This window comes from Patagioenas fasciata, chromosome 7 (assembly GCF_037038585.1).
Source record: "Patagioenas fasciata isolate bPatFas1 chromosome 7, bPatFas1.hap1, whole genome shotgun sequence".
Classification (NCBI taxonomy): domain Eukaryota; kingdom Metazoa; phylum Chordata; class Aves; order Columbiformes; family Columbidae; genus Patagioenas; species Patagioenas fasciata.
The window spans coordinates 6767615-6794165 of record NC_092526.1 but is presented as its reverse complement, the minus strand read 5'-3'; the positions used below and the strand labels follow the sequence as shown (position 1 = coordinate 6794165).

The 26551-nt window shown below is 43.5% G+C and overlaps 1 protein-coding gene across 3 annotated transcripts in view; it reads left to right on the top strand.

The window, feature by feature from the left end:
- Positions 1-289: 289 nt before the first annotated feature.
- Positions 290-26551, top strand: part of LOC136103461 (histamine N-methyltransferase-like) — a 44164-nt gene continuing 17902 nt past the window's right edge. The window contains exons 1-7 of one of the 3 annotated variants that reach the window (XM_065841588.2): positions 291-396; positions 3303-3499; positions 4411-4463; positions 7303-7410; positions 11022-11152; positions 11711-11804; positions 15861-16168. In XM_065841588.2, the coding sequence (XP_065697660.1) occupies positions 3363-3499; positions 4411-4463; positions 7303-7410; positions 11022-11152; positions 11711-11804; positions 15861-15907 (570 nt within the window). In that variant the 5' untranslated portion in view covers positions 291-396; positions 3303-3362 and the 3' untranslated portion in view covers positions 15908-16168. Of the gene's footprint in view, positions 397-3302; positions 3500-4410; positions 4464-7302; positions 7411-11021; positions 11153-11710; positions 11805-14900; positions 16169-26551 lie in introns of those variants that run through there. The other 2 variants (XM_065841584.2, XM_071810739.1) reach the window with 2 other exon arrangements.

Genomic DNA, 26551 nt, shown 5'->3' with positions numbered 1-26551 from the left:
CCACACACTGAGATAATTATTTCCAATTTGTCAAGAGTTGCATTTATTACATACCGGTGGCAGGGCTTTGTTTTTCACCCAGGCTCTGATTAACACCTGAGCAGAGCTCTGTGTCTGAATGCTCCCAGGGGGTTGGTGGCCATGCCAGGTGTGTCCTTGGGGACAGCAGGTAGGACCACACACAGGTTGGGCACGGCGGGCAGGGTTTAAGCTGTCCCCTCAGCCTCTGCAGGCAGCTGGTTGTGATGTCTCCTGCTCCTTTCCCAGGCAGCAAAGCTTCCTCGGTGCTGCCACGTCGCAGCCCCGGGGGTGGGACGGCAGCAGAAGGTGTCCGGCCGGGATCGCATCCCGAGCACCGTCAGCCGTGGGAGCCCGGGAGGCACAGAGCGCTCGCACGTAAGTACGGCCGCCTGCGAGAGAAGCAGGGGTAACAAATTGCATTGAATTCCTCCAGGAGGGATCCCTGCTTTGCTGGCGTTCAGTGACAAGACGTAATCCTGTGCTAACAAGCTGCTGCCTCAAATAGCTTACAGCTGGGGGCACGCTCACTTTGTTTTCTGGCTTCACGGGAAGGGTTTAAAGGGTTTTATGGGGAGTTTAAGTCTGCTGGCGCAGGCGCAAACCAGGGGTGGATCAAGCAACTGCAGAGTAAACACAGAGTATGTTTTCAAGACTCCTCAGTCTTTTTAGAGAGCTACGTATGACTTTGGATTATCATTGAAGGAAACGTGCCCAAGTGAACGTTATTATCCAAAAGTTTCTATCAATCAGTCTGATTCAGAAAAAATCCTTCTCTTCCTTCTCTTTTTTTTTTTTTTTAAAATTAACTGGCCGCAATTCAAGCTGCAAAACACATAATGGAATAAATGGGGCAAAGTCAAGCAGCCAAAAGCATAATGAAATAAATGAGACAAATTCCTTGAACTGCACCTAACACAAAAATGAATCTCAGCTGCTCATTAGAGACTGATGAGCAGAGGACGTCAGCAAATTAAATCACAGGAAGTAGAGGGAGGCATAGAAAAAAGGTCAGTTATTTGAATCTCCTCTTATTAGCTGCAAAATAGTTTTTTCAAGATTGAAGGTAGTAAACTATGTTAGTGGCAAATGACTCTTTAGGCACTTAAAGTAAAAAGGGAGAAGTAGGGTAGAGCACAGGAATGGGTAAACAAGGAATATATCACTTTATTTTTGGAGTGGGTTAGCAGTAATTCTCACCTGATGCACATCCCGGTGTTTACTTTCTTACATTCTCTGCAAAAAATGATACTGTTTTCCCCAGGTTAATACGTATTTTTCTGGGGATGTGAGTGTCCCCATGCCAGTCTGACCAGCAATCATGGGCATCAAAGAACCCAGCAAAGTTTTTAAAGCTCTCCCATATACTTGTTACCAGGCCCTTTTCATCATCATTGTTGTTTAACATACTTGGTTTAGGCGTTTTTTCCCCTGAAAGCATCCTTGCTGTCTGTGGCGCTAAGGCACAAACAGTGTACTGGAAGCCAGGTCTGCCTGACAGTGGTGTGGGTGGAAAATCACACCTTGAGTCCTGCTCCAGAGGTTGCTGCTGGACTTTGGGACTGCCTCAAGGACAGCAATTAACAGGCGTTGCTAATTGGCCTAACAACTCCAATAGCAGCACATGCTGGAAGAGGTGCATCGCCACCAACCTTCACCATGCATCCTCCTGTGGGAACCTTTGGAACGTGCGGAGATGCAGCCCATGGGATGCAAATCCAAAACATGTCATGACCTGGGTATTTTCTTTGGCATGAACAGCAAAGGAAGGTGGGCAAAGCCAAGAAGCTCACGTTACTGTTGTAAAAAGGGGCAGGAGAAGAAGGAGGAGCTGGAGAACTGCAGCTGCTCAGCATGATGCTGTCCCTAGAAATCATCCTTTGAAAAAGAGTCAGCACCAGAAAAAGAATTAGGGGATGGCAACATGGAGATGTCAGGGAGAAACCGTGCCAAGCCCATCTTTGTGCTGGTGCTGCAACTGTTCCAGCGTACAGGGGAGAAGGAGGCTTTGGGGTTGGCACCATCCTGTGTGACATTCTCATAAGCAAGCAAGGAAGATGTGGCCTTGATGAGACAGCTGTTGGATGGGTGCAAAACTGTTTGCGCAGTTAGTCAGAAAAGTTATCAGCAGTTCACTGCCAGAAAGGGAGATCATGACAAGCAGGAACCTGAGGCTGATGCTCTGTCGGGTTTCTGTTCACGATTTGAGGAAGGGACAAGACTGTTGTTATTCCACGTGCAGCTGGGAGGGACTGGGAGCACCACAGAGGACAGAATTGGAATTCAAAGGCACAAGAGAAGTGTGGAAAAAGCCCATGGTTTGTATTTCAGTGGTCACACTGGTGAGTGAAGGGAAAGTACGTGGGGCCTCAGTGGGGCAAGGGAAGCCATCCCAGATGTGCTGGTAGCTGGGGGACATCAGCGGGTGGGAAGTTTTGCCCTCAGCTGCTGCACTTCAACAAAAGGTCTTGGCTGGAGACAGTCCAAAGGGAGCAATAAAAATAACGAGAGGTGGCTGGGACATAACGCCCACGAGAAAGACCGAATGTAAGAAATGTAGTGTGATCCTTGAGCCCAGGGACCCACGAGAAGGAAGGGGAGCTCTTGCTCCTTGTTAGGACAAGACAAGACAGACTTAAACTGCAGTGAAAGCATCTTTGTGCACTTTTCAAGGTACAGCACAACATTTCCCAGCAGCACGCTCTGCCACCCCACTCCCAAATGTGTAAGCTGGGTTTAGCACAACATCCCTTCCAGTAACTCACGTGGCTTTTGTGAATTAACGACTTAGCCCATGGGAATCATACCATTATCTTCAGAGGAGCTAGAAAAATAAGGAGTGCATTTATACGGTTTTGATTGTTTTCACCCACCATCAGCATTCTCTTAAAAAACATCAAAAGCTTAAGAAAACAGAGACATCTGCCAGCATCTCTGGAGATGTGTGTTGTACTTTTTTCTAATCCAGACCAAGCCTTCAGAGCCTCTCCACACCTTCAAGAAATAGGGAATTTGTCTTTTATTTAAGAACCATCTAAAGACCCTTTTACTGGGTTTTAACAGAGCCCTGTGTCAGCAGAGTTAAAAATGCTCACTTTTTCTTTGTGCAAAATAAGGATGATATGTTACCCTTTACTGCTCAAACCTGATTTGCAGCTTCTATCGTGAAATTGCATAACACTTTTTAAAGTGCTCTAAGGTGCAGTAGCAGGGTCAAGGACAAGGAGCAAAGTCCACATACATGCTTGCCTTTCTCTCTCTGCTGTTTGTTACTCATTCTCTAGGTCTGAAATAAGAGCCTCAGGGAGCAACCTGTCCCCTCCTGCAGCCTTCTGACCGCCAGCATGGCATCACCCATGAGGAGCCTGCTCACCAACCCCAACAGATACCTCCAGGCTTTCCGCCTCTTCCTCGCAAATTCGACGGAGCACCAGTGCATGTGGGAGTTCATGGAGAGGCAGCTGCCGGCAGTGATCGCCAGGTGACGGGGAGGTGGCCTCATGGAGCTGAAGGACAGCCTGGTGGCACCGTCCTGCGGTGGGGACAGGCTCGGGGGGGCTGCCTGCCAGAGGCAGATTGCTGTTCCCTGCCGGCCGCCCCGTCTGTAGATGTCCGATAGGGCTTGGCTGCAGATATCATTCATATACACTGCTGAACGGCTTTGGGACAGAGCCTGCCTCGCAGGGAGCAGATAAGGCTGAGTTGTTTCCTGGCGCGGTCACCCCACATCAGCTCTAAAATGCAGTAACAGATATTACATTTCAACATGCAAGTTGATTGAAAGCATCTTTTTAAATGCAATCTGTTGAGGTAATATTTAGGCTGTGTCTAGTTTGTGTAAATAATGCTCCTGCTTTGCCTGCCAGAGCGTGTTTTGTGCTGGACTCTTGGCTTTGCAGGCTGGCTCGGGCAGCTGGGGACAAATGCTGGTTCTAGGGAAACCCTTCCCCCAGCCCAGGGCTTTATGACTCTGCCAAAGCCTCGCTAAGGGATTTTAATCACATGACACTCTCTCTTCTTCCTCCCCATTTTGCAAAGTGTAAAACTTCTACAAATAATATTTAAGCTGCTGGTCTAGACTCAGGGAAGTCTCTAGTCCTTGAAGCACAGACATGGAGAAGGCGTGTACCTGCTGCTGCTGCTTGTATGCACTTGTAATAAAAACAGAAGTCCTCTGCAAATTGCCAAAGTGCCTGGAACAGGAATCCCCAACAAGCAGAGCTGTGAATCTGATCCCTCCTGCCAGCTTGCAGGCGTGCTTGTACACGTACACATTGCATTTGATTCCGTCCTACAGATTTTAGTCCTCGTGGGGTCTCAGGTGCTTAACAAAACGGATGTAACCCTTTCTACTAGGCAGCTTTCCCAAAATGTATCAATAATGTTTTTCAGTATTGGAAACGAGAAGCCTACAATCAATATTCTAAGTGTTGGTGGTGGAGCAGGTATGCTATAGACTTCAGTATCGCTTTTACCTTTTTTTTGATGAATAGATTACGTTTACAAAAAGAAGCAGAGCAGGAAATAAGACTTCTCTTGAAAACTCAGCTCCAGGGGACAGATGGCATTAGCTGGTGTGTGGCCACACACCTGAAAACAACTCGTGCCTTCCCACCCCGATTCTTGCGTGTCCTCCTTGAAAAACCTCCTTGTGCAACGTCACTCCTCAAGGCCACAGAAAAGCTTGAACTGCCCCATAGTGTTTCTGTGCAAAAAAGAAGTGCCATGATACCTGTATTCCTCAGAATATTTGATTTTTACTTGCAGTTATTTTACTCTGTAGCTATTTACTGGTGTGGTAACTCCCCATCAGTGCTGCCTCCTGCCTGACGGCCTCGGGTGATCTCTGTCCTGTCTGTATGTCCTCACTGACCACCCTCAATGCACAAGCACCTCCTGGAGCTCCTGCCACCCGAAACATTGGAGCTGAACATAAGGTCCAGAGAAATCACAAGAAATAAGTCTCTTATCTGAAGTTCACTGGGTAGAAAAACAAGACCAGTAACAAGTGGCACCTCATTAAATTCTTGCTTAAGTTCTTGCTTAATTAAAGCCTATGTTTTCTAATTCTGCTCTGCCCATTAAGTCATCAAACTTGAATTTCATAAGAATGGTTAATTTAGTTTAAATGCTTTAGTCATACCATCTCCAAAGACTAATCTCAGCTTTGCCAATCTCTTCTAATAAGTAAAAATAATTGTATGTAAATGATGGGTGTTGGTTATGAAACAGTATGATAGAGTAGGAACATTGCTCTCCAAACAAGGGAAACCAGTCTTCTACCCCCAAAAATGTTGTTTTTAACAGGAAGACTCTGCTTAGTGAGGTACTTAGCTCCCTAACCAGGGCCTTAACATGATGAATATTCAGTTTCATGATGTAGAAAAACCCCTGCACCACCAAAACCCTGCTCCTCGTGGGCCCTTAGGCGGTCAGGAGGCAGCAAATCCCTGCATCCCCCAGCTGACCCTGCTGATGTGGGAGGGCAGGGATGGAGCTGCTGCCCCAGCCCGTTTGCCCCCGGCCTCTCAGGGAAGGAAAACATTCCATTTCCACTTTTCCACCTCGAGAGACAAGCAAACCATTTAACGTAGCATCATTTCCCATTACACCCACCCATCGACAGCGCCTGCCTTCGCCCGCAGCCTCTGCCTTATTAAGTTCACACTCCAGCGCGCAGCACTCTGTACCTTTAAAAACCATAAAAGCCATCAACGCTGCTATAAAGTAGCAACTGTGCTATAAACTATCCCGTTACGTAAAATGTTTAATTAGAAACTTAATGGCGAACATAGTGGTAGCCTTTAAAAGGTAATTGTGTTGGAGAGTTTAAATAATTTGGATAGCCTAATTGCCAAATTGTTGATAATGCAAGCTGCCACAGATCTGACTGTAAAATGCCTCAGGACACTTGTTTGCATATAAAAGAGCTAACTGAAGTCAATTAAGGCTGTGGATTAAATTATGAATCAAAAGGGTGTTTTTTTAATGGTTAAAAACAATACAAGGGTGGTTTGGCCATAGAAGGGTTGAAGGGAATATATTTAACTTATCTGCATATGGAAACACAAAATCCAATTTTTTTTTTAATCAGGACAGGCACAGCCTTTTGAAAGGGCTGATCCATTTTACAGAAAGTTGGTAACACAACCAAAAATCAAAAATATTGCAGTAGTTCATTCAAAATTCTGTGTTCACAGATTTTACCACATCAACCTAGATTACTGACTTTGCTCTGATTTTTCACCGAAATACAGTGTTTGCCCTGATAGCAAAGATACAGCTATTTCTGTTCCTTCAGAATAGTTTTCCTGCCTCTAAGAATATGCTTGCACAGATGCCACATAGATTTTGGTGTTATTAGTTGTTTTAAGAAAGACACGTAAGTCTGAAAACGTTGAACTCTGCCTCTTTACTCTTCTATTATTTTTTCTACCTAAAATTCATTCAAGCACAACAAGCAGAAGTGCGCCCTAAGAAAACTAAGCAAGCCAGGGTGACGTTGTCCTTGTCCCCATGCCTCCATCAGGAGCATCTTCTCCCTGAGCTTTCTCTATTGGGGATGAGGAAAGGTGGCCAAGAGCAATGGCAGCTCTTTCTAAACTTTGAAATGTTGGATCTATTGGTACTACCATTGATAGAATAATTGCATTTAACCTGAACAGTATCCAGAGAGATCTATTTCTCACAAAGTACAGTCAGCTCTGGAGCGTTCTGTAAACAGATGAACATTAGTGGTATGTGCATTACTCATCCTGCTTGTGGAAAAAGTCACGGGACAGTAAAGACAGACAGACAGGAATGCTGTTTCTGATTCCAGCATAAACACACATTCTCTTCTCCCTCACCCGCATGACCTGGTAACGAGTGAGACGCTTGGCTGAAAATGCTCTTACTGACTCCAGAGAAATTCTGCTGGGTTGGCTGGTGGCTCGAGACCATCAGACTTGGTACCATTGGGGTCATTTAGGATCTTCCATGGGAGGTTTGATCATGTTCAGAAAATACGAGGTCAAGCCACAGGCGTGACTGTGCCTGGTTTTCCCTTGGCACTGGTGGTGGCAGAGAGGAGGAATGAAGATAGTTGGGACTGATATTTAATGTTTTCTCAAATCCTAGATCTAAACCCTCAGTAGCAATCTGCTGAGAATACAAAGCAGCTATGCGTACCTGTGTAGTACATTTTGTATACGTGAATGGCAGGCATCAGATATGATGGTGGTGGAGATAACTTTTACCTGAGCTTTGTTTTCATCTTGAGTTTTATGTTGCCTGCTTCCCTAGGTGAGATTGACCTGCTGATCCTCTCAAAAGTACAAGCCAGTTATCCAGGGGTCACCATCAACAATGATGTGATAGAACCAAGTGCTGACCAAATATCCAAGTACAAAGGTATTTTTACTTTAAATAAATTAAATTTACATTAAGTATGTTAAATGCATTAAAGAGTTGAATGCTGGATGACACCATATTCAAATGCTTTCTTGTCAAAATCGGCTCTTTAAAAAAGTTATGATTTTATGCTTTTTTGCCATCATTGCTTTTCAGCAATGTTCTGTCTTTCATTAAAATCTTAGTCTCCCACACTGCAAAGAACTCTGTGTGGCAAACGCCTTGGACTAGACAAGACTTTAAAAGCTAAGCAAGGTGGGAACTAGCGGGTGATTGTATGGGAATAGAGCAAAAGCTCCACATTTCAGAAAGCTTTTCTCCCTCAGCTTGCACTGAATCAGGATCCTTCCTCAACATCAAAGGGAAAATTTTAGTGTCTCATGGTAATTTTCGCGTCTCTTAAAAACCGTTTCCAAATAACAAATGGCTAAACCTCACAGTATTGCTCTAAATTAGTTACCATACTTTGAATTAGAAAACATGCAAAGGAAAACAAGATGGATAGGAAATATTTTTGCTGTGTGCTCCACAGCTTAGAGCTTTGTTTCCTTCCACCAGCCCAAAGGTCTGAGCGATATTCATGAAGGAAAGCCAAGTATTGAGTGTTAGCAGGGGTGCTTTGGTCAAACTGCTCTATAAAGGGAGTATTAAATATCAAGCCACAGTTCGATTATCACTGGATTAACACCTACCAGGCTTTACCTTAGCAGGTAATTATGGTCTCACATGGAGGTGACACCAGCTCCACCGTTCGGGTTGTGAGCTGAGTGGAGGTGGCAGTAATGAATGAACCTCGTCAGCAGTCTGCCTTGTTGGAAATGCTCCAAACCATAGTAAATACCAGGCTGCAAAACCACACTGTAAATCTCCAGCTCTTACTCTTGCTTAAGTCCTTAAAAATGAAGCATTCTCAGTATGTGGAAGTCAAAGGAAAAAAAAACTAGTTCCCAGAGTCACTGGGAACACCAAAGTCTCCCAGGAAATACATTTTTTTTTTAATATCTATCTCTGTATTACATGGACTTGATCTTTGAAAAGATGGTTAGTGCAAAATCACAGAAGCTTTTACATTGCTCAGAGCTAAGTTGGTGAAGGATGGGCAAAAGAGCATCTGCTTTGTTTATAGCTGCTTTGTTTACAAGACAGTTTGGACACTTGCACATTGCATTTCTGTCCTGTCTGGGCCATAGATCATGGGCTATGTGGGACTGGATTTCTCTGGATCTTCCTAGTGGTCCCACAACCTACCGCCAGTTAACTGGCAACCCTGTTCTACTGCAGTGCGTTTCTTTCCAAGAAAAGCTAAGGAAAATATAAGACATTGTCCTTATTTTAAGCTTTATGCTAGACTATAAATGAAATATTCATCTGAATCTCTTTCTTTAAACTTTCTTGTTTAGTAATTAATCATGTCCCCAGTAGGTATCATTAATTAGGTTTCTGAGCCTTAAGATTTTCCGAGGAGAACTGGGAACATTATCTGCGCCTCTGAGGATTCAGTCATTACGTTTTCTGCTTAACCAGATACTTTCTCCTTGGGAAGGAGAAGCCAAGAGAAGCTTCATCCTGGGAAGCGCAGTGATGACAAACTGAGGTTTCTCTTAGGCCGTGTTGTACGACGGAGGCTCATCTCAAAGCCCCATGGCCAGGCTGGGGCTTTCCTTCATTCCTGGTCCATATCCAGGTGGTGTCTCTTGGTGACCATGGTTGGAGTGTTAGTGGCCCCGCATCTGAGCTGCGCTGCCATCGCCTGCACGGCACAAGTCCAGCTTTGGTGGCACCCACCAAGGGCACACGACCAGCTTCTGACCCAGACAACCATCTGGGTTGAACCCAGGAGAACACGGAGGAAAACTTTTCAAAGTAGTTAGGATGATGCATTTTGACTTCATATGAATCTTCAGGCAGAAACTTCCCAGAATCAGGATGAGTTTGCGCTTTCTGAAATTTTGACTTTAAAAGCCCACCCTGGCAAGCAATTCAGTTTTCTTGCCAATGCCACCTCACAGCCTGTCTAGCAATTGAATTGAACCAGATTGCACAAGATTATTAGTAATGGTGGTATGAACTGCTGCTGACTAAAGCCTGAGTTTAAAACAGGAAATTAAATCTGAACTGTAAGTGCTGGGGCCAGTGGTTGATAAATGGAAAAAGAGTAACAGCAGCAGCATCCAGAAGGGGTGGACCCATTTCCAGTCATAAAAGAGAGCAGATAAGCATTGATGGAGCATTTCTCGTCTGTCTGAGAGGGACATGTCCTGATCAGAGCCCAAAATGAGTAACATCGTGATGAGTGGTGTAAAGGCGCTGGTCCTAGCAAATCATGTTGTTTTGAACATGTGTTCTGTAGCTAAGGCTCAGTCTGCCTTTGGGCCATTTAAGTTTTAAATTTGTGTTAACTCCAGTGAAGCACAGGAATGGCATCGGGGTAGCTTTGCCCTGGAGCCATCCGAAGCACCAGGCAGGAGCGCAGTGAGAAGAGCTCCATATGCCAGCAGATGGACATTAGTATTCCGGCGTCCCCTAAATGATGAAATTGTCTCTCAGTTTTGCTCCCATAAAAAAAGCAGAGAAATGCAGTGAAGGGCCAGGCCCTTGGTATAACTTATTCCTTGAATCCACTTCTTCAGCTTTCTGCTTTCTTCACTTGCTGAATATGCATTGTATCAAGATCTGAATACATGCCACACATCACTCTTTATACTAGTCTTTGCCTTAAAACACTGTTATCCCTTTTACCTGAAGCAGTGGGCCAAAACTGTGGGCCCTTGAAAAATCATTTGAACATAACAGAAGCCAAATGTCAAGAGATGTGTCCTTGCTCACGGAGCAAAGCTCCATCCCTCTCCCACCATCCCATGACACAGTCCCAGAGTGAGCCATTTGCTTTCTCTGCCCTTGAGCTTTTAATTGTGCTTCTCTCCAAAATAAAACCCCTTTGATCCATCCTTGAGTTCCTGTGTTTATTTGTTCAGTCTCTGTAAAACCCTTTGCCACGGCCTGGCTTTGGCTCATCCACATGGGTTTTGTGCGGAATCTGAGTGAAGGGACCATCAGCTCTTCTCCCATTCAGCATGAAATATGCTCCTCGTAGCCTCGGGACTCTGTAATCCAGCCAACACAATCACAGAATAGTTTGGGTGGGAAGAGACCTTCAGAGGTCATCTAGTCCATCCCCCCTGCAATGAACAGGGACATCTTCACCCAGATTAGGTTGCTCATGTTTTAATTCAGCTTGAGCCAGTCATGGGGAAGAGTTCCTTTTTTGTTGTAGTTTTGTGGGGTCTTTTTTGGTTGGTGTTTTTGTTTGTTTGCTTTCTGGTTTTGGCTTTTTTCTTGTTTTTGTGTCTTAATCAGGTAAAGTTGGAGGAACACAAATGAGGGTGCAAAGAGAAAAGCATCAGAACAGCTTAAGAGTTCATCCTGCAAAGACCTTTACAGTCCCCTTCCCACATACAGGCTCAAGGTTTTAAATATTCCCCTGCTGTGTTAACCTGGTACCAAAACCTCTATTCCTAAACGTGACTTTTGGATATATTAAAGCTCTGAATGGAAATCGGTCCTATATTTGTAATTGACATAACTCTGTCCTACCTTCTTCTGTATTCCAGAGCGTGTGGCAGAGACATCAAGCCTCGAGAACATAAAGTTTACCTGGCATGAGGAGACATCTCATGAATATGAAAGTCGAATGAATGCAGAAAAGAAGTCTAAAAAATGGGACTTCATTCACATGATCCAGGTAAAAGTCTCTGCAAAGTAAGTGTTGTCAAAGACTTGGCTGTTAAAAGTATGCATGAAGTATGTGACCTCATTATCCACTCTAAGGGGAAGAAAGGCGAGTTTATTTCCCTGTAATTTAAAGTACTTAAGCATAAGTGAACTGCAAAAAAGAAAGATGAGTTACAGCAAAGCAACTTTGAGCACAGTAGTCCTATTAACCAGGCTGTGGGTGGCAGTCAACTAAAAATACATTTTAACTAGAGTTTTCAAAGCTCCGTGTCCTCTCTGTGAAATTGCCTTTGTATTTCCAAGTTTACTGAAGCCATTACAAGACATCTTCACTGCTAAGAAAGGCAAATCTCTTCATCTCAGGTTAATGAATGAACATGAGCTTGGTCCTGGGAGAGCTGGAGAGCAGACGAGGCAGTGACAGCCCTGAGCCTGCCCAGCATTGCGCTAACACGTCTTGTCATCCTCCTGCTCTTCTCTCAAGCTTGGTTTCTTTTGCCTAGTGGTAACAGTTATAATATGCACCAGGAGTGCACTGTATCTCTGTAAGCATCTCTGCTCTCTCCAGATGCTGTATTATGTGAAAGATGTCCCAGCGACTATCCGGTATTTCCACAGCCTCCTGGAAGCGCAGGGGAAGCTCCTCATCATCCTGGTGTCAGGTGAGAGCTGCTCCTCCAGCACTGCTCAGTTGGGCAAGAGCCATGAGGATTCAAATTGGATATTAGGAAACATTTCTTCATGGAGAGGGTTGTGAAGCATTGGAACAGGCTGCCCAGGGAGGTGGTGGAGTCACCATCCCTGGAAATGTTTAAAAGACATAGAGATGAGGTTCTTAAGGACATGGTTTAGTGCCAGATTTAGGTTATGGTTTGACTTGAAGATCTTAAGGGTTTCTCCCAACCAAAATGATTTTATAATTCTATGACCTTTGGGGTTCCTCTGAGTTCAACACAAACCAGCTAAAAACCAATGCACATTTTTGTTTGCAACATCCTATATCATCAATAGAGGTGAACTGGAGGACTAATAAATGGTGTCCACTTGTCCATATCCACTGAAATCGGCACATTGTCTACATCTGCGCAGCTCCATGCTGCAGGCTGTAAAGCTGGAGGCTTTGTGAGCCAGCAAACCCATGCCATGGGCATAAAACATCCTTCTCTCAGCCTCTGCCCTTGCCCATCCTTACAGTGATGGCCCAAAGGGGGCAAGAGGGTCTGGCCCATGACTCTGATTCGCAAAAGCTCCTTCAGCCTCTGCTATTTTGTGTAAAAGGCTTTTCAGGCTGGGCACTGCATTGTCTCCCTCCTGGAGACCTGCGGCATTTAAGCAAACAGCTACGACAGGGCCCGGCTGTGCTGTACAGCAGGTGTTAGAGCACATATGGTTTATGTTCTTCTCAAACTGCCCATTTCCTTAATATAATTTTGGGTGGAAAACAGCATTCTTTAGGCTGCTTCAGATCTCCAAGAGATTCTCTGTGGTCAATCCAGCAGGAAAATGAGGGAGCAGAGTAAATGACAACATTTTTATACTGTGAGCAAGGTATTCTAGAGATACTGCAATCCTGGGGTCTAATTTGATTCTAAAAGCCTGTAATTTGCCTCACAAGCTATGGAAACATCTCATAGTTTTGCCAGGGTTGTTAGATTTTCAGTTGTTCAGAAGTTTCAGCTTAATTTTATTGATTTCAGCCGTGTCTGCAAACTGTATTGTGTTCAATGTGTTTGTGTTCATGAAATGTCTGCAACAAATTGGCACTGCTCTGACCTGAATTTATTCAAACTATTTTTATCCATAATGTTTTTAGTTTACAGTGTTTTCAAGCAGTTCACTACAAGAAAACCATCTTTAAAATAACCTGACTTCTGTTCTTCAACTGAACAAGAATAGATGATAATACCAAACTATTGATGATTACCTGCACATAGCTAACTGAAACTCTTTTCAGATTTTGCTTAATCTGCCCCTTTGGATAGTCAAGAAAAGTGAACACAAGGAACAATATGTGTCTATTCAAAAATCAGTTTGGTTAAAAATCTGAATTCATGGGAAGTCCTCTCTGGGCCAGGCAACTGTGTGTTTTCTGATGGAGCAGAATAGAGAAGAAATTGCTGGGGCCAGCAAGAAAATGGGAGAGAGGAATAGGGCTCAGATAAAAGGGAAGGGAAAACCTTGGGGGAAAGGAGATATAGAGAGGGGAAGGAAGAAGTGCTATGAAAATGAGCACTGAAGCAAAAAGAGGTACTGGAAGAGAGGCAGAACAAAGCTCATTTCAAAAAATGGAGGTAAAGTCATCTCCAACACAAACACATTAGGATGTGTTTATTAAAAACCAGTCTGGGAATAGGATTGATAGGAGAGGGCTTGGTCAGTTGGTGAAGGTTGCAGTCCTTCCTGCTCCATCCCTGCCAGGAGAGCAGGCGAGTTGCAAGAGCTATGCGGTGTTATTTTTAACACATTTTAAAAAATCTGTTTACACCGCCTTGAAAACAAAAGTAGTGCCATATGCTGAGCCTATTGAGAGCTATTATAATAATGCTGCGTTCAGGTAGTGTATAATTGCTCAGCTCAGAAATGGCACTGAGTCACACAACACTGACACCAGCAAATTTTCTGCAATTAGTGCTCCGCATTCAATTTCCACCAGGTGAAAGAAAATATTGTAGCCTCTCTTCTAAACACCAAACTGTTTGACTATAAATAACTGTTTGCAGATAAAGCATTTGCAAAACCGCCGAGCAACTGGTTTTAGTAGTTATGGAGATTTATAGTTGTAACTCTCAAGAGCTGCTCATTAGGCTCCAAGTTATTTTCTTCCCATCCAGTCATTCTGAGTGATCCTTTTATAAATGATTTATAGAAGAAATGTGAAATCACAGATACAGGGTGAGGAAAAATAAAGATGTGAAGACATATCTGGGGAGTTTTCAGCTTACCCAGCTGGTTTTCTCTGTAAAACATCCCTTGAGAAGAGCTGCATGCACAAGCCTGGGCTTGGCATGGGCTCAGTTCTGGAGGTGATTGAAGCGCTACAGGAGCCTGTGCCTTCCTCATCCTCCATCTTTGCACACCCAAAACACCCTTCTAGGTACCACTGGGACAGTCTCCTTGGGACAAGGAACAGCCCTCTTGTCACCCATGCCCAACAGCACATGAGCACGGTGGCAGCAAAGGCTGGAGGCCAGGAGGACGGTGCAGCTACATCCTGGGCTCTGTCCATCCCACTCTCTTCTCCACCACACATCCAGCTACACAAACAACATGACCAGGGCTTTGCACCCCACATATATCACACAGCAGAGAGATAGTTTCCTGGTTATAAGTGTTTCAATGAAACTTACATGTGGCTTCACAATGAAATATAATAATGAGGTGAAGCAATACAAGGGGATTTGGTCTTCCCTGAAAGATACTGCCTATGTGCACAAAGGAGAGGGGTGCTACATGTTGGGAGCAGAAGGGAGGAGGATTGAATGCCCTGAGCTGTTCTGACCTCATTTGGGGGCTCGGTGGGAGCTGCTGGAGCTCCTGTTTAGGTAACACATCCATCCCCTCCTGCAGCCCCCAGCCCTGAGACACAGACACAGGGAGACAGCTGTCTCCAACATAGCCCAGAACACACATCCCAGCTCTGGAAAAACCCCACTCACAACAAAGACAACTGCTAGCCTCCCTCCCCCAGAGAGTCAATAATTTCTTCAAATAGTATTTTACCATATTTCCAAGGATTTTTCTGGTGGTTTATCTCACAGAAACAAGTGCCTGGAACCCACTGTGGAAGAAGTACGGGAGTTCCTTCCCTTTAAATGATCTCTGCTCTTATGTTTCCTCTGCTGACATCAAAAGGATATTGGATTCAGCTGGGCTGAAGTACCAGCTCTACGAGCTCCCATCCCATATGGACATAACGAGCTGCTTTATTGAAGGGAATGAGGATGGGGAGTTGTTGCTGGATTTCCTGACAGAAACTTGTGAGTTTTCTAAAACTGCTCCTCCTGAATTAAAACATCAAGTAATGGAGGAGTTAAAGAAGCCTGGATGCAGTGAAAAAAGAGATGGGAAGGTGCTTTTTAATAACAATCTGAGTGTAATAGTGATTGAACCATGAGTTAATTGCGTCTTGCTTCTTGATCCAAAGCAAATAGTCAGATACAAGTTAACAGCTGAAACATGTTTTTATACTTTATAAATGGCTTCATTTACTTCTGTATTGATATATAATTTTTGGAGCCTGCTAAGAAATCAGTATCTTTTTATAAGTGAGCCTTAATACCCAAGTAATTCTGCATTAATCTATGAATGTGTAACTCATTAAGCAGTAAATTGTGCTTTACCATATGGATGTTGTATAATCAGATGTAACTTGGACTATTAATGCAAACACAGCAAAAACCTGACCATTTCCTAAGGAATAATCAAGAACTATATGTGGTTTCGTTGTCTTCGTTTAAAAACTCTCTACAGACCAAATAAGCAAATTACAGCTTCTTGGTGCAGCTGGCAAGAGTAGAGGCTCAGAATGACTGAGTGGCTGCTCAGTGGGATTTCCTGAGCTCGCTGTGACTTCAAGATCCCACACTTCCAGTTACTGTGAGAGTGGCCTCACACCTTCTGCATGTGCAATGGTCCTGCCTCTGCAGCCATCTCCGTTTAACTGCACTGCTCCCCTTTTCCTGTGTTTTTACTCGATTTTTATGGTGTTGCATCTGCAGAGCGATTTGTGGAGTGGGTCCATACTAGCATTGCAAGAGCAAAGTGATTGAAGATGGTTGAGGCACAGCAGTGGTAACAACCACCCTGCAGCGGTGAAATTCCCTAGTGAGCCCTGGTGCAAAGCCTGTGTTAGGAACCAGCTCCTGCTTTCTGATGTTGTTAGTTAACTTTTTGATCTTGTTATTAATAGTTAACTGCACAAACCTCCCGGCTGCAGCGTTTCAGTAGCTTGGCAGTAAGTGCTATGCATGGCTTGTGAGCTTTGTTAATGGCCAAGATGGAAAAATAAACTCTGATGCCAAACTGACAGGTTTCAGTGGGATTTGTTTCATTTTCAATGGAGTCATGTCAGGTAAATCTGTCCAAAATACAGTATAGGATGTTCAGCAAGAAGGTGTGGGGCTGTCTCCACTCCGGTAGCTGATTCATTTGTTTTGCTAAATGATTTTATGGGTTTAAGAAGTGCTATTCTCTCTACAAGTCACAATGCATGGTGGAATACAATATAGTCAGTTGAATGAATTTAATGGTCTGTCAGTTTACCCGGTGAGACAGGTGTGATTTCTGCCATTGAAATAATTTGATTCACTGTTGAAATCGTTTGCTCTAGGTAATGCTTTGGCTGCAAGAAATTATGTTCTATTTTTGCATATACATTTCTGATACAATATAGATTGTTAATGATTTGAAGTGATTTACAGAAGACCATATTGGGCATTAATAGCTGTTTATATTAATTTTAGGGTGAATTATTTGAAACATACATTTCTCCTAATGATCAAATATTAATTCCAGTGTGTTTTATAATATTTCCATGATATTTCTCAGTTGTTGAACAGACCAAAATGTATTACCGCTTTCACACAGTGCTACATGCAGATTCCTGCATTAGAAGATCTCAGTCTGTCTGTGATGTGCCAAAGGAAAAGAAAATCTCTCATTAGGACAGATTGCTCCATGCATTTCTAATGGGAAATGAATTAAACTTACAATTATTTTCGTACCACTTTTGTGCTGTCAGTGATCTCTTCTAAATGGTGCATGTGAAGGAGGTGACCACTGAATATTGTCACATCAACCCTGTCAGAATTAACTTGTCTTCAGGAGCAACAGAAATGCCAGAACAAAAAGTAAAACAAAACTAAACAACACCCCAAATCCAACAAAACCCAGCAACAAGATGCACATGCATCTCCTGTTTTGTTTTGTTTTTTTCTGGTTTAGCAGAGGTAAGAAATAGAAAGAGGAAAAGCCTTTTAGAGTTTTGGAAGGAGGTTTGTTCTGAAAATTGGGGAGAGAGCAGGAAAGATGAGGAACAGCAGAGATGGTCTGGGGAGATGAAGGGGGAATCTGCCCACGCACACCAAGGGGATTCAGTGTGAACACAGGCGAGAGCTTCTTCCCTTCTTTAAGCAGAAAGAGAGAGGCTGGGCAGAGGCAGCACTTGCTGGGTGTGTGGAGTTGCACAGGGTCCTATTTAAAAGCAGAATTCACCAGGGGAAAAGGCACTTTCAGCCCAAGCTGGAGAAGAGATCTCTAAAAGAAGACAGGCCAGGGCAGTCCTCTGGCATTGCTTTTGCTTCTGAGGAGAGTTTCATTAAAAAGTGGTGAAAAAAAATACAGTGTACTCCATTCTGTGTATACAACTGCTTCCGTTAAGAGGCTTGAGGGAAACTGAGTCAAAAGAGCATCCTTAAGGGATAAAGTATTTTTAATTTTGAATTTGTAACGCACATTTCTAAGAAGAACTGTAAGTATTATTTAGTAGGAAAAGAGTGTGGGGAAGCACAATTTTATGCTCGTTTGACCATAAAAACTGAAGGAGTTATTGTACATCTCTCAAACAGCTTCCTAATAGCCTGAAAAGCCACATTTTCATGTGAGAATTGTCCTTAATTGTATAGTGAGATACTGCTATACCACAGAGTGTTTGGGGAGTGCAGCCTGTCCACGGACTGTTATTTATATGGCACTTTTGGGCCTACGTGTGTTCTTTCCACACTGAATTAATTGTTCTCCTCTCATAAAGTCTGCCTTATCTCAACCGGCAGAGTTTTAGCCCCAAAGCAGGTGTCCAGACCAGCCTTGCTCTTTGCAAACCCCCAGGCTGATGTGGGAGCCAACAGGATGGGTCCCCCTGACTTGCACCCCTAGACAGTGAGTTTATAGGCTTTATACAGAGATCTGCTGAGAGCAATGGTCTTAAGCCAGTGTAACTCTGATTGATTGAAACAAGATGGATGTCAGGCTACCTGTATTAAAAATATACCAGAAACAATCCTGCAAGCTCTTCATGCATGGATGCCTCTTTCTGGCTAAGTATGTTACTGATACGTAGTGTAAGCATTTTACAGAAATGTGAGTGGGTAAATGCAATCCTTAATATCACATCTATACGTTCTGAACAATATTTTATTTTGAATTGGGAAGTGTCCTTTTTTTCATTTCGTTGGCACATAAAGCCAGAATATACAGATTATATTACAGGTAGAGGAGAAAAAAGCTGGAGGGAGGCAGGGAGGAGGAGGAACAACTCTCCTTTGAAAGAGCAGGCAAGCACCCGGGCCTGTGTCCCTCTGATAAGTACGAATGAGCTCGTGGTTCTGATGCTGCATCTAGTGATTATTTCCCTAAGTAATTCCCATGGGAAGTTTACAGTGCAGGGAAGGGAATAGTCCGTGGATCAGGCATGGCTTGGGAGCGATGCCACACGGGAAGGCTGGGGGACAGCAAAAATGGGGGAGGAAAAGGCTGACCCCCTCCAAATAAGCTTCGTCTTCATGTATATACCCCCCCATGCATCAAACACATCTGCCTGAGCAGCTTCAGGGCTGTTACTTTCAATCATATGTATAAAAATATTCTCACTGCTCGGTTAATTACAACAGCAAATTGAACAAATGCACTTACGGCTCGGTTGCTGTCGCCATTTCTACGTCGGTGTAATTCATGCTTGCAGCCCATGATAGGATTTTTTAATGTCATTACACAGTAGGGCAAAGTCTTCATTTTTAATAAAAATACAAATGTTAAAATGAAATGTATTAATATCTAATTTTACATCTTCATTTACATGATGTGCGAAATTATCTTAAATATTTGTTATGGATGGAGTGGTTTTCCACCAATTTAGGCTTTTTTTCGTACTGGAGAATGTTAGCATAAATTGTAGCATAAATCATTGCCTTGTAGAGTACCAGAAGGCGCATATAAAAACCCATATCTTTACTGCACATATTTCCCATTAACCATAATCTATTAGTAATTGAAGTTCATTACAAATTCTTGTAGACTTTATTGCTATCATGCTGCATGACATAGTGAACCTGGCTTGCATAACAAGAAGTCCTTGCTGGGAAATATCCTATTAACAATGACAGTGCATTTGTCATTGTGATAATAAATCCAAAGCTGCCTGTAGATTATAAATTATTGCGGCGCCATTTCCACCGTTGTAGTTTAAAAGTTTTGTCAGCGCTTCCATTTTAAACCCCTGCTTTACAGGCAGTTATAACTTGACCATAAAAATGTGCAGGGAGCTGAATCTGGGCTGACAAGGTCTCAGTCCAAGAGCGCGTTTCTTGCCCCGGTAAGATTCGTATTTCATCCATATGAAAATCTTACCAGAAAAAGCTGTGTTTATGGCAGATTTTCTTCTTCCGCATTTGCATAGATTCTAATTGGAAAAATCAAGCCATTTGACAAGCAGTTTGTCCATAATCTTTCTAAATATTATGGTAAAATTTAAAAATATATCAAGACTAAAAGATTGAGGCCAGGCTGAGCTGAGTGTTCACTGGTTTAGCAGCTGAAAAAGCCTCAGTCCTTATCTCCCGGTGCCATGGACTTTGGGGAGGCATTGGTCAAATCCTGCTTCTCTTCAAAGGAGAAACTAAAGAGAGATGCTGCTACCCACATGCCTTGCAAAGGTGTTTTGAGGCTTAATTGCTAATGCTGAAATTCTGGCATCCACTCAAGTCATCCTTCATCGTGTCTATGCAATTCTTTGAGCTCGATATAGGTTTTAAGTGTTATTAAAAGAAATTGCCATAGAGTTGAACTTTAAGTGTTAATTATGACTCGAGATATAAATGACATCAGGTCAAATCTTTCTCAATTTAACTCCGTAATTGACTTCAGCTCATTACACCAAGGGATATCTATCTAGCTGAATGCATCTGTCTATCATATTTCTCCAGTGCCTATAGCAATCCATCCAATTAGTTGGACGGAACCATTACGCCTCAACTGCTCCTAAATTGTGTAGGATGAAGCCTTCACCCCCCTGAAATCACCAGGAAAACTTTCCCTCCCACCAGCAAGGTCAAGTTTTCACAGCATCCTGCGGTATATGCTCTGTCTTGAAGTTCTGCTTATGTTTTCATGGGGTGGATTGTGGATTTTGCAGTAAATATAATAATCATCTTTACACATCAGTAGTGTCTTCCATCTCAAAATGTCCCTTTAAAATCTTGATATGCAAAACGACTTCACTTACTGCTGAGGTGTAGCGATCTCCTGGGTGAAATTCAGCAGCTGTTGGATGGTTCACAGCACCATTTCATGGTGATTTACGGCAGGACAAGGAGGAGGAGGCGGCTGTCGGCAGTGTAAGTGGCAACACTGAGGAGCAGAAAGCAATTACCCAGGCTGGCATTGAGCCCGGGGCACGGGTACTAACAGGTCTCCTCCAGCCAAAATTGCCACCAGCTCACTGCCTCCCCTCTCCCTCAGCAGCAGAGTGGTGGGACATTGGGCTGGGACGTGGCGCTGGCTCAGGATGGAGCTCGGTGCCCACCACCACCCTGGCACATCCAGCAGCTCATGCTCGTGCTGATACAAAGGGTGTTAACTATCAATCCATGGGCTTGACACCAGCTTTTGTGTTGCAGTGTTCCAGTGCTCCTTACTGCTAGTGGCAACGGGGAGCTCTCCTACAACTCACAAACTCAACCTTCTTAGCTCGTACCTCCCAACCCCTCGCATTCACATCTTCCCAATTCGTCTGCACATCAAGAGGCACTTCACTACCAGCCTTTGCTACCCAGCAGAGTTCATGGGGAAGGCAGAGATGGATCTGGTGTGTGTAAAGGAAAAGAAGATACCTTTCCCCTTTGCTGTAAAGGGATATTTCTCTTTCCACTCACAGGTGGATATGAATGGTACCTAAAAGAGATGCATGAAGGTGTGGGTTCAAGGCGGTGCTGGTGTGATTCAGCATGGTGCTTTTATTCAAGAGTGGTGATCTGTTCTAAATAAGCACTGGAAAAAAGATATTACAGCATATTGCTGGTTTCTTACTCAGTTTTGTGTACACTATCTATATTATGAAGTCTCTAGCCAAAAAACCAACACAAAAATAACCAAATTAATGATTCTCTGAAATCCCTAAACCAAAGGCATATCATCCTTTCCCACTTTGACATCCCTGAACATAAACCATGTGATAGTTTCCCACTCAAGAGACTAGAAGGACCTAATATCTTTGAGACTCTTCATGCTATAAATACATTTTGATATTTTTATACCAGTGATTTTGCAGAGGTGTCAATGAGGTATTTATTTTGATGAAGGTAAACAGGATATTTGCCAGCAGGTATAATTTCTTTGTTTTCTTAAAATGAAATGACATTATTTGGATGCTGTTTCAAGGATCTGGTGTGTTACAATGGTTCCTGGCGGAGATGAATTAGTGGCCAGAGTCTAGGTCATCTTGCCAAAAATGAATAGCAATGCAATTTATCATCCGCTTCTGTAATTCATCTCACGACCATGTATTAGATTAGATAAAGACAGAAAGACACGTGAATTGGATGGACTGGACTAATTCTGAAAACTTACACCTGCTTTTATTGAGGCTGACAGGAGGATTTCTGTTGCCTGCGTTGCAATCAGAATTTGGCTTCACATTTTTAATTTGCTTTGAAGTGTGATCTTGTCCAGCAATGAGAAAAAAAGCTAACTCAACATTAAAGAGTTTGTTGATCCTGTCTGCTATTTGGTATTCAATACAAATTTGTTCCAGCATATTTTTCATATTAAAACATTTAAAATTTTTAAGTGGAAAAAACACGTGGAAGCTTTAAAATAATGGTAATAAACAGCTGTGAAACCACTGCAAACAGTCATTATGTGCTACACCGTTTTCAAAGTAACAATCCAATAGTTTATTTTGTCCCCTTTCAACAAAATCCATACTTCAGACTCCACTTTTCATACCAAATCGGTCTGTCTGTAAGACAAACAGTCTGCAGCTCAGAGCGTTTACCTACACACAGCAAAAAGATGTGCTACACTGCCTTCCAATTCGGTAATATCACCAGCTACCTTCTTTAGGCTTGTTGCGAACCAGTGATTGATATCTGCTCTTCTGCGTTGCTTTCCTCTCATATCTCTTTGTCCTGCTGCTGTAATCGATCACAGATTTTTCCATCAGGCTTCATGTCAGATTAGGATAGTGAATATGACTTGCTTAGAACAAACTGCTTCAAAGCTCACTGAGTCAAGTTCAGGAGTCAAACCACTCTAAAAATAAGTGTTTTGAGCATGTCCATGAATGCGACACAGTAGTAGGGATTCAGAAGATGCTTTTATGGTAAGGATTTGGGATTGCTCCTCTCTATGAAGCCTGTCGCAATCAAATCTACATCTGCAGGGCTGGTATTTTAAGTGAGAAGCAATGCCCAAGTTGTCATTTTCCTGATTCAGGAAGAAATTTCTGCTCAGATGTCAATGGATGTGTCTGGTAGGATTTGCACACACATTCTGTCTGAGATTCAAGTTGCAGTCACACTTGGCTTTTGCGTTTGGTGCTTTATGTGTGCTACCAGGAACGGGAAGGAATGAAAGCCCAACAAGCTTCTCTGCTCTGCATAGAAATGTACTTTAAAGCTTCACAGTGACTAGTCTTCCTAGGAGAAATACTAGGAGAAATAAACTATCAATTTCTTACTTTAAAAGCTCTTTTGGGGATTACTGCTTGTTTTTATAGTGCCTGGCACAATGGAGTCTTCATCTTGCTTGGTGGTTTTTAGGTGCATCTGTTGTATGAATAACAATTTATTTTTCGTTTTTTTTTTTTTTTTCCATGTGAGGGAAGGAGCATTATTTATGGCAGAGGACTGCAAGGATTTGATCAAAATTCAGATCAGTGATTGCAGATGAGTTTGCTGACAGCAATTGCCTCCCCCATGGCTGCTGTTGCTCAGGTCTATAAAGCCTAAAGAGGGAGGTGACTCTTCCCGTGGCAGCTGGGTGACCTCTGGGACCCCTACTCAGCCTTTTCATGCGTTCAAGACAAGACAACAACGTTGTGGACAAGAAGAGTTTTGAGGAGGAACATCCAGTGTCCAGTGCAGGAGGTCCCTGAGCTGAAATAGGTGGAAAAATATTCAGGAAAACTATCATATGTGCTTGCCCTCTATATATAAGATGTATAGGATATTCTTCCCTAGGTCCCCATCTGCAACCACAGCTAGAGAAACACAAATAAACAATCATGCTAGTCCAACCATTTAGAGCTTGTTACAGCCCAAGCTGAAAGGACCATCACTGCAGATACTATACAAGAAATTATGGCACAGAAGTATTCGTACCTTGCTTGCACAGCCCGTGGGAGCATGAGCCCTGACATTGTGCATTTAATCCCAGGGAAGACACAGGTGGTGGTGAATTACTGTAATATTTCCAAGCAAATTCTGAGTAAAAGGCTTTTTGCTATACATGTACATAAAACAGGTTCTCTCCGGTTTTGCAATGTGAGAGAAGATGCTAAAGCTTACTGAAATTACAGCTTTCTGGAAAACAAAACCCAAGAAAACTTGAGAGTCAGCAGTGACAGAATATTTCCATCCGAAGCTATTACTGGGAGTGGGATTTATTTTGAGATAAGTGAGTTGAACTGCTGCTCAGCTGGACATACTGCAAGGGCAGAAGGCAAATTATGAAACAAATAGTCAAGTACCTATGGGCTGCTGTAACACTGCACGCCCGGCAGCAGATAATAGTATGGGGGATAAAGAAATACATTTGGAAAAAAAAACAAAACAAAAAATCGCAAAAGCTTTTACTGTGCTGAAGGCAGGGGCTTTGCGGCACCAACTTTGCAGTATTTCTGGTTCCTGGAGTCTGGTCCTGGCTGCTCCCCCTCTTGCTTTGCAGAGGCTTTGAGGCTGTGCCCTGAGGCAGAAACCAGGGTCTGCTGGAAGGCAAAAGACCACAGCAGAGAATTTTGGGGTCTCTTACCTTGCAGGTGAACCTCAGGCCACCCAGCTGAACAGCTGATTTGAACCCACACGGCAGGAAATGTTAACCCAGATCACTAAGGGAAACCTCATTCTGGCATGATTTATAGAGAGGGTACAACTGCCCTGTAACCAAGCAAGGGACACAGATGCCGTGGTTTACTGTTCAAATGGCTTATCGATGTGTAAGGTCATTCATCACACATTGCTTTAGACTCCCAGGCCAATACGTATAAAAGCCTGTCGCACAACAAGCGCAGCCTTTTCAGCTCCCATCTGCCCACAGCAGCCCTTCCAATGTTGCTAATTATGTCCCCGCACATTACTGTATTGGCTACAACTTGCCTCCAAACTATGGCTGTACTGATGTGCCCTGAGGGTGGATTGTGTTAACGAACAAAAAAGACACAAGGTCTCTGTTTAAGAGCCTGTTTCAAAGCCCAGAAGTTGTAAGCTCGATCTCTGGACAACCACACTTCTATTTGGAAGGCAGAGCTGCTCCAAGACTGCCTTATTTGTTTCACTTTGTTTGCTATAATTCAGTTTCTCATGTCTTACATGGCAGCATGCTCGCATTAGCAATGCATGGAAGGGCTCAATTTCTTTTACAATCAAAAAAGAAAGATAAAAAGTAGACACACTGAGAAGACGAGATAAGCTACAGAGGGACCCCAAGAGAAGCAGAGCTGTTCTGAGCCCGGGCTGCGGTGCAGGAGAGGCTGAGATCTCCAGCTCTTCCCAGAAAAGGTGTGAGCAGGGCAAGTGGCACTTCCCGGGAAAAGCTTCCTCTCAAATGGTATGAAAGGCATGGAAATCAATTAAAACAACTTTAAAATAGGAAGGTCTTTTCCCTTATTTTTTTTCTCAGAGCACACTTCTTCACTCCCAAGGCTCTCACTGACCTACATAGAGGAACATGTCTGGCCTAATGTGCAGACTAAAGTTACTCTGTTTATTAATCAAGGACAGCCCAAACCCTTGGAGGAGCCCAGGGGCTCAGGCTGTAGCTCCCGGCACCAAGGTGCCCCGAGGCCGTGCCAGGAGTCCTGAGGGCAGCAGGCAGAGCCGCCGGCACCCGTTCGGGGCAAGGCTGAGCAGAGGAGTTAAGCCCCACCATTTTTAGGACGTAGACTTTTATTCCAATCATTAGGCATCTTCATACCTAGGGGTCAAACTGGAGGGAGATGGTTCAGCCTCACCTTGAGTGTATCTACTTCACAGGAGAGAAACCCCTTCCTTGTGTTCTCCACGTGATTTGGAGGAGGTTGGTGAGCCAAATCCTCCCACAGCGATGTCCTCACCACTGACGTGGATTATTTACATGCAATGCAGTGGTGCTCAGGGAACGCATACTGGGGACACACAGCACTGGTCCCGCCAGTATCTACCGTGCCAGACAGCCTGATTTTAAGATACTTTATTAGAAGGAACAGGTCACTCCAGTTTAGATACAAGATCTCAATCACCTAATGCTTTTCGGTTATGAACCTCATGCTGTGAGCTGCTGCTCTGAGGCTCTAGCAGTGCATGCTCACTTGCACGCAGAGAAAACAGATGCGGTGTCCTTGTGAGGATTTGAAGCTTGATCTGGAGCTTGTCACCACGGTGGCTTTAACCTTCTAACAGGTAAATCAACAGGCAAGGAGGGTGCATAGAAAGGAAGGGGGGAGAGGGCTGTGACACCCAAACAGTGCCAGGTAGTGATGCACACCCAAACCCTTATCCCTCCTCCAAACAAATGGGCAAAACTACCAAAAGCAATCTTAACCTCAGAGCAGTCGGTAGCTACAGGAGTACAACGAGATGGCTGCAATCCATGTAAAAAGAAGCAACTTTTGCCCTCTGAGTGCCACACCACTGCTTAAGGCGTTGTAGGCTCACAGCCATGGTGAATTTTAAAGATGAGGTTGGAGAAGGACACAGGTGCAGTGGACTTTCAAAAAACAGCTTAAGATGCCTGGAAAGGAAATTTGGTAAGTGCTCCTCTTAAAAAATCCCATTGTACTGACTGTTAACATAAATGGAGTAGGGAATAGGATATCGTGTAATGGAGTTTTTAATTACAATTCCTTTTGCTTTCGTAAAAAACATTAAAAAGTCATGATGTGATCAACGGCTCAAGACTACAAAGCACTTCCAATATTATTTTTATACTCGCTGTTGCTCTTTGTTAATTTATAGCTTGTGAAAAAATAAACAAAGCCCATCTTTTCATTTACATCTGACGCTATAAAAGTAGTGATTTTTGAAAGGTTACCTAGAGTCAGAGCCAAGCTTTGATTTCTGCCATTAGCATATTTAAGTCTAGCTTAGGAAAGGTTTCTTCCCTGAAACACACATTTTGTTAAAAGCTGTTTAGTGCCCATAACCATTCTGCTGATCTTCTCAAAATATGTTCTCCTTGCAGGCCAGAGCTTACCTGCGCATATGAAATGAGCTCAGCTTAA